The sequence below is a fragment of the Pteropus vampyrus genome, unplaced genomic scaffold (assembly GCF_000151845.1).
Source record: "Pteropus vampyrus isolate Shadow unplaced genomic scaffold, Pvam_2.0 Scaffold516, whole genome shotgun sequence".
Taxonomy (NCBI): Eukaryota; Metazoa; Chordata; class Mammalia; order Chiroptera; family Pteropodidae; genus Pteropus; species Pteropus vampyrus.
This window is the reverse complement of record NW_011889297.1, coordinates 1014530-1022942: the sequence shown is the minus strand read 5'-3', so window position 1 is coordinate 1022942 and position 8413 is coordinate 1014530. Positions and strand designations below refer to the sequence as shown.

General features: G+C 43.3%; 1 protein-coding gene across 1 annotated transcript; it reads left to right on the top strand.

The window, feature by feature from the left end:
* The first annotated feature begins 386 nt into the window (after positions 1-386).
* ASB12 (ankyrin repeat and SOCS box containing 12) lies at positions 387-1914 on the top strand. The gene is made up of 2 exons (XM_011383369.1): positions 387-1230; positions 1645-1914. Exons 1-2 carry the CDS (start codon positions 405-407, stop codon positions 1776-1778), a joined length of 960 nt encoding a protein of 319 aa, XP_011381671.1. The 5' UTR covers positions 387-404; the 3' UTR covers positions 1779-1914.
* Positions 1915-8413: the final 6499 nt, after the last annotated feature.

Sequence of the window (8413 nt, the reverse complement as noted above, 5' to 3'; positions counted from 1 at the left end):
GGGAGTGGTGGAATACAAGATGAATAAAGGAGTCTTCATCCTGGAGTTTACACACTAATGAAGCACAGATAAGTGGAAATGTGGTGTGAAAGTTCATAGCCAAAGTCTTGTTGTCATCCTTTGGAATCCCTGAGCAGGGGGAGGAAGAGATTAGGGAGGACTTCCCAGAAGCAGGAGTTTGAAGGGCGGGCAGAACAACAAAAGCGAAGCCGTTAATCTGTTTTGGCAACCATCTCTGGGGCCTGAAGTAAGAAGTAGTAGAAGTTATAAGGAGAGGACCCATGAGTGAAGAGCCTGATGGTGAAGGCTGGGGAGCAAAGGCTGGCATCCAGGCTTTTAATAGTGGCCCTCAGTCTCTTTTCTGTGTTTGTCACCCACAGATCTGGAAGATCCTCCTCCTCATAATGAGAATAGTTCTGCTCCAATCAGCCAACATGAACCTCATGGACATCACTAAGATCTTCTCCCTCCTGCAGCCCGACAAAGAGGAGGAGGACACCGACACAGGGGAGAAACAGGCTCTCAATCAAGCAGTATACAACAATGACTCGTATGCTTTGGACCAGCTTTTGTGCCAGGAACGTTACAAACGCTTTATCAACAGCAGGAGTGGCTGGGGCGTTCCTGGGACACCCTTGCGCTTGGCTGCTTCTTATGGTCACCTTAGTTGTTTGCAGGTCCTCTTGGCACATGGTGCTGACGTCGATAGCTTAGATGTCAAAGCACAGACACCACTTTTTACTGCCGTCAGTCATGGCCATCTTGATTGTGTGCGTGTGCTTTTGGAAGCTGGTGCATGTCCTGGTGGTAGCATCTACAACAATTGCTCTCCTGTGCTCACAGCTGCACGTGATGGTGCTGTTGCCATTTTGCAGGAGCTCCTAGGTCATGGTGCAGATGCAAATGTCAAGGCTAAACTACCCGTCTGGGCATCAAACATAGCTTCATGTTCTGGCCCCCTTTATTTGGCTGCAGTCTATGGGCACCTTGATTGTTTCCGCCTGCTTTTGATCCATGGGGCAGACCCCAACTACAACTGCACTGACCAACGCCTATTAGCTCGTGTCCCACGTCCCCGCACCCTCCTTGAAATCTGTCTCCACCATAATTGTGATCCAGAGTACATCCAGCTGTTAATTGATTTTGGTGCTAACATCTACCTTCCATCTCTCCCCCTGGACCTGAACTCACAAGATGATAAAGGCACCGCATTGCTGCTACAAGCCCGAGGTGAGTGTCAAGCAGGCCAATTCTACAGGCTTCCTTCTGTGGAAGTCCCAGGGCCCCAAATCAATCCCTAAGCCAATCTTTCAGGGATGAATTGGAGAAAACACCATCTTTCTCTCTCTCTTGGGCACCAGTGGAGAAGAGGTTAGGAATGGAATCACTAAGATGAGGTGGGAGGGATAGCACTAGCCCAATATCTTATTCTGGCTCTGCCATGACTGCTTTGTGGCTTTGAACATGCCCTCCCTAGACCTCAGTGGGTCCCCTTTAGTACGATGCATTGAGGGGACAGTAGGGGACACGTTTTAGAAGGGAGAGAGCATTTAGGGCTGCAGTAGCCAGGGCAGAGTGGATGCAGCCTTGGGTGGGAGAATTACCCTGAGAATTTCTTCTCATGACCTGTTTCTCTTGCTATAGCCACTCCACGGTCACTACTATCACAGGCCCGTTTAGTTATCCGCAGAGCCCTGCACCAGGCCAGCCAACCACAAGCCATTGACCAGCTGGATATTCCCCCTGTGTTGATTAGCTACCTCAAACACCAACTGTAATCTTTCAGTTGAAACCCACAATGCCTTCAAAAACTTCCTGGGGACCCAGGTAGCTTGGAGGGCACTATAGCTCTACCCACTCATTTGGAGCTGCTCTCCTGTATTATCCTCCACAATAAAATCATCAGCAAAATAAATCCTGGTGGCTGCTGTGTCTGGTGTGTGTGTATAGAGGAGTTACTAGGGGGAAGGGTCTGATTGGCCATGGGTAATAGTCTAGCATTTGATAAGATAGGGGTTCCTGACCACCGAAGAGAAAAAGAGAAAACTAACCCAATGGCCAATACCCCTCCACCAAAATCCTCAAGAGAATTTGAAACTGTGTTGTTTTAAAAGCAAGGTCCTGAAAAATTCAAGTGAGTGGAAGGGTAGCATCGACTTGCTCAGCCCTGTACCACCCTCTATTTTTCAGGCTGCTGCAAGGCACGTTTTCAGGGGCTGTCATCAAATCCCCTATTGAGTCAAGTGATCGAGAAGCCTCCAACTCATTCACCTTGAATCATAGGCTGCATTACCACTAGTCCAGTTTATAATTAAGATCAAACTGGGAAAACAAACTACCAAATATTACAGAATTTAATGCATAAAAGAAATTGGTTACATAGATGATAGCCATAGAATCCAAGCAGGATAGGAAAGTAATTGACTGATTAGTGGCATCAAGAGGCCAAGACCACACCTAGGCTGAAGGGTTAAGGAAGTATGTCTAGAATCCAGAGACATAAGTCACCTGATGGAAAGTGGAATCACAGGCTTGTCCAGGGTACTAGAACCATAGAAGAGAGACACTGCCCAAACCACAGGAAAGAAAAAATACCCTCTCCTTTCCTTCATTCTTGCCGTTCAATCTGCCTCAAATGTCTCTCATTGGGGGAAACTAAAAGTCAACTAATACGAGAGCCTGGGAAACACAGCCTACAGAGAGTAGTCCCCTTGCAATATAAGACAGAATAAGGGAACTTGAGGAATGGAGAAACAGTGGGAGGAGATGGTGACTGAGTCAGAAGCTGGAATCATACAGCAGAATTAGAAGTATATTGACAGTGAGATTCACAGAATATACATAGCAGAGATAGCACCAGAAGCACAAAAGGCAGAGGCTAAATACACATTCTTCTCCATTTTTCCTACCCTTCCATCAGTTCCTTCCATTGGTTAAACCCAGTCAAATGATGATTGATGAGGGAAATGCAGCCTGCAGTGGTCAGTCCCTTATGATGTGGAGAAGAGCAGGGGAAGGAGGAAAACAGGAACAGCACAGATAATCATCCAAATTCAGATCCAGGCCCCCTCATTTTGCTAAATCTTTATCCTTTCACAGTACCTTTTTGCATTTCTCCTGCACAACACCTGGGTGGGGATGTGGAAAAGCAATGACACATGATGAAGGGATGGAGGAGAAGAGCCAAGATAATCTGTACCTGGGAAGCACTTTATTTAGGACTCTTCCTGGGAGCTGTCTTGACAGCCCTCCTACATCATGACCTCTTATCATGGGGAAAGGGAGACAGGGGATAGCGTCTTGAACTGACTTGCCTCTCCCAACTCTCGCCTCTCCCACTCTCCCTAGCTTCTAGTGCCTCAGAGACTTTAGGAAAAATGCAAGAAAACTGGATATCTATTTCCATGGCCCTACTCCACTCAGCTTCCAGACTCATTTTTCTGCATTTCGGAGAGCAGAGCAACTGTTTATCTCCAAGGAGCAAGAGAACTGAAGGACTGGGATGTAAGCATAGACAGAGGGCTTCAGGGCAGACAGACCTAGCTCTCTTCTTAGGGGTAAGTTCCCATGGCTCTGCCCTCATCCTCTTTGGGCCCTTGGGAATTAGGAGTCATCCTCAGCAACTCCATCTACTGTAGGCCCCTGAGAAAGTATGCCTTTCAAATGGGGCCTGGCAAGGGTGGCATCCCTGCGGCATTTGGGACACAGATTCCATGGTTAACCTATGAAAGCATGTGGATATTCTGGTAATTTTAAAGTACTTGCGCTTGAGGAGGATGTAGTATTATACCAAATTCTAGGCAGAGAGGAAGGGTTAAAACTCTTAGCCCCATTTCCCAGATAAGTGGACTGAGACTCTAACAAAGTTAAGTGCCTATGTTTTTGGCTGTTATATTTCCAGTTGCCTGTGCTGCTGATGAACAGAGACAATTTCATGGCCTAGTGCCTTAGACAATAGACCAGGGGTTGGAATGGATCATGTCAAATTCTGATGATGAATCTTCAGAGACAAACTTCCTTAGGAAATGTGAGAAGGCAGAGGTAATGTTATTGTTCCTTGAGTGAAATCTCTCCCTTGTCCTTTAGTCTCTTCTTGACATTGGTCCCAGAGGATAACCTAGTCTCCCCACTCCCACTACCCACTATAGCAGCCAGTTTCCAAGAAAGCCAAATCTTAACTTTTTCAGGTGAACCAGGCCCCTTCCCTCCCTCCTTGTCTCCCTCTCTCCCTGTCTCATCCTGACCTCCCTTTCTTGTCTTCCTTCTTCCCTCCTTCCTTCTTTCCCTTCCTCCCTCTCTTACTTCCTGGCATTGCCATGAGCCTCGGGCTGGCTCTGCTCTTTACATGCCACTGATCAGTTGGCATTCTCTCTTGCAGTGAGAAAACTATTTTCCTTTATTCAGAAAGGTGGCCCTCAAAGACTAGGTCCAAAGTTTGAAAGGGCCTATTGAGCTTCAGAAGCCAGAGAGATCCTCTTCAGCTGCTACCTTGAGGGAAAGTCTAATATAAGCGGTGTTATTTGATCTTGTTCTTAAATGGTGGAAAAGGTTTTAATCAGGCCAGAGGAAAGAAAAAATATATATATTAGTGGAGGGAACTCAGTGAACAAAAACATATAAGTGAAAAAAAGCAGGGCAATTTGGATAACCAGTAAAGTTTGGTTAGAGTCCAATGTATTTTAAGAATAACTAGGCTTGGGACTAGACTGGAGTGGGCCCTGAATACCCTGGTGTTTTGGACTTGAAGATTTCAGATCTTAGAATAGGGTATGCACAGTTATAGGAACAACTTGCTGAATGTACAAAGAACATGTTTCTAATTTCCCAGGGCAAATCTGTCAGTGTTACATTTTTTACTATAATATAATTGACATATGACATTATATTAGTTTCAGGTATACAGCATAATGATTTGATATTTTGATTTGATTTGACATATATTGTTAAGTGATCATCATGATAAGTCAGGTTAACATTTGTCACCAAACATATTTAATTTTTTTTTTATGATGAGAGCTTTTAAGATCTATACTCTTAGCAACTTTCATATATGCAATACATTATTATTAACTATAGTTGCCATGCTGTAAATTACATCTTCATGTCTTATTTATTTTATAACTATAAGTTTGTACCTTTTGACCCCCTTCACCCATTTCACCCACCTCCAACCCCACCTCTGGCAACCACCAATCTGTTCTCTGTACCTATAAGGTCATTTCTTAAAAATTTTAGATTGTACATGTAAGTGAGATTATGCATTATTTGCCTTTCTCTGTTTGACTTATTTCACTCAGCATAATACCCTTAAGGTCCATCCATGTTGTTGAAAATGGTAAGATTTCATTTTTTATTGCTGAATAATATTTCATTGTATACATACACCACATTTTCTTTGTCCATTTATCCATGGATAGACACTTAGGTTGCTTCCATATCTTGGTCATTATAAGTAATGCTGCAATGAACATAAAGTTGCATATACCTTTTTGAGTTATGTTTTCATTTTCTTCAAGTTAGTGTTTTCCTTTTCATCCCGGAAGTGGAATTGCTGGGTCATATGGTAGTTCTATTTTTAATTTTTTGAAGAACCTCCATACTGTTTTCCATAGTGGCCACATCAATTTACATTCCCACTAATAGTGCACAAGGGTTCTCTTTTCTTCACATCCTCACCAACACTTGTTATTTCTTGTATTTTTTGATAATAGCTGTTTTAACAGATGTGAGGTGATATCTCATCATGGTTTTGACTTACATTTCCCTGATGATTAGTGATGTTGAGCACCTTTTCATGTACCTGTTGGCCATCTATTTGTCTTCTTTGAAAAACTGTCTATTCAGATCCTCTGCCCACATTTTAATCAGATTTCTTTTTGCTATTGAGTTGTATAAGTTCTTTATATATTTTGAATATTAACCTCTTTATCAGATATATGATTTGCAAATATTTTATCCCATTTTGTAGGTTTCCTTTGCTGTGCACAAGCTTTTTAGTTTGATGTTGTCTCATTTGTTTATTTTTGCTTTTGTTGCCTTTGCTTTTGGTGTCAAATTCAAAATATCATCACCAAGACCAATGTGAAGGAGCTTATTGCCTATGTTTTCTTCTAAGAATTTTATGGTTTCGGCTCTTACATTCAAGTCTTTAATCCATTTTGGGTTAATTTTTGTGTGCGCATATGATAGTGATCCAGTTTCATTCTTTTGCATGTGGCTGTCCAGTTTTCCCAACACCATTTATTGAAGAGAGTGTCCATTGTGTATCTTGGCTCCTTTGTCATAAATTAATTGACTATATACACATGGGTTTATTTTGGCAACATTAATTTAACCACTCTCTTGCAGGCACAGAGCATTTGACTGCTTACAAACTTTTTGTGCACCCATCATTTCATCTGCTTCTAGAAAAAACTTAGGAAGGCAGAACAGGTTTTATATAGATGTGGAAACTAAGGCCCAGAGAAAGAAAGGTAGAGCCAGGACTAGAACACACAGGACTCCGTATTGTTCAGAATGCCATGTTCTGCCTCATGTGTGAGTGGGAGCACTGGAGAAGGGAGAGGGGCAAACCTTGACTTTTTTTCACAGGCCTGGACAGTGTGTGCAGGCTTCTCTCTTGCTGAGTGGGGTAGCAGCCCATTAGCTGTCAGATGCCTCAGCCCTGGCCCCCACGATAGAGCTGACGATAATCAATGATATGGCAAGTCAGGGGAAGGTGGCAGCCCCAGGTACTGGGGATAGGCTAAAGAGCACCCCAATAAGTCCAGAGTGAGGAGCTGGGCATATGAGAGTGCTCTTCTCCTTTTCCCTACTTTTTTCCTGGTTATTTCAAAACTCTACAGGAGCTTCATTGTTTCCTTAGCCCAAAGGAACCTTATTCTTCCATGTTCAAGCCATCTTTCTGACCAAGATGCAAGATAAATGACCATCTACTTCATCATAGTACCTTCTGACCTCTATCCACCTACAGTCACAGAAAATATTAGCTTCCAGACATTAGTCTACTTGCTAGTTCCTAGTTTGCCAGTCTCCTCCCATCATAGGCTACCTCCTCCAAGTAGAAAAGCAGAGGCTGGACTAATGGCAGGGTCCAGTCCAGTGACTCCTCCAATACCTTCACTTGCAGTTCTTTCACCTCCTTAACTCTCATAATACCATCTACCCTCTGTTTTAACACCTACCCTTGGTCTCATCTGGAAATGCAGGTCTCCCTTCTCAACCATACTGCCTACTTTTCTAGAAGTGACATTCCTGGAACCCTATAGTTTGACCCTACAGAATCCTCCATTCTTTCACTCAACAAACACTTCTTGAGGCCTACTCTGTGCCAGACTCTGTGTTTCAGGCACCGTGTGATCCTCTACTTTTTTTCCATTTGCCACCCCCTCCCCACTACTTTGTCTTCACTTCCTTCCCTGTCCATCTTTGACCCTGTATTCATTAGATCACTTCAATCTCTCATCCAGTAACACAATGACTTTGGATGAAACCATCATCCTCTCCTAAACCTGGGGTAATGAATGCCACAGAATAAATTGAAATAACTAGTCATCATAGAAATCTAAAGAGTTAATATGCATTGAACATTTCCTATGTGCCGACATTGTGCTCAGTAATCACTGAGCATGGACTAACTCATTTAATTCAATATCCTTCTTTTATTCATACATACATTTATAGATGAGGCAATTGAGGCCAGCAGTTAAGTAACTTGCTCAAGGTTGCATAGCTAGGAAGCAGGATCTCATGTAACTGAATGGAATCACCATACATTCCTGGGTGACATTACAGTTAGGCATTTATGAAATTGCCCATTCTGTGCAGTAACTATTTCAAATCCTATCCAATATTAGCAAGCTTCCTTGTACCTCCACCACTACTACTTTTCCTCTCACTTTGGGAACTTTGCTTCCCACGTTCCAGAGCAGGTAGAAGTCTTTAGGCATGACACCTTTAACTTTCTATAACAATAAACTCCATTGCATCCACCTATCATTCCCTCTTATCTCAGTCCCTCTTCTCAGCCAAAGCTAATTTATCACTAGGGGTTCTGGATCCCATCCTCCACCGCTATTCAGGGCCTCCAATCCATCAATAACCCTGTCTCTGGAATCTTCGACTTGATCGATATTTCTCCTCAAAATATAAACAAGCTCACATCCTTCCATCTTATAAAAACAAACCTGAACCCCAGGGCCCCCTCCAGCTACTGTCTCTTTGCAGTCAAACTTCTGGAACAAGGAGCCTGCAGACATTCTCTCTTTCCTCATAGACCATTCTCTTGACACTCTACTGCAGTCTGGTGTACACCCTCACCCCTGCTTCAACTGGCCTTGTGCACATCACCAATGACTTCCCAGGTCCACATCCAATGGCATCTTTTCTATCTTGCTGGACTTCTGGGAAGCAT

Excerpts from the sequence above, each read along its gene's own strand:
- ASB12 (XM_011383369.1), top strand. The coding sequence starts at position 405 with ATGAGAATAGTTCTGCTCCAATCAGCCAACATGAACCTCATGGACATC. Across the intron at positions 1,231-1,644 it reads ATTGCTGCTACAAGCCCGAG|CCACTCCACGGTCACTACTA; the intron begins GTGAGTGTCAAG and ends CTCTTGCTATAG.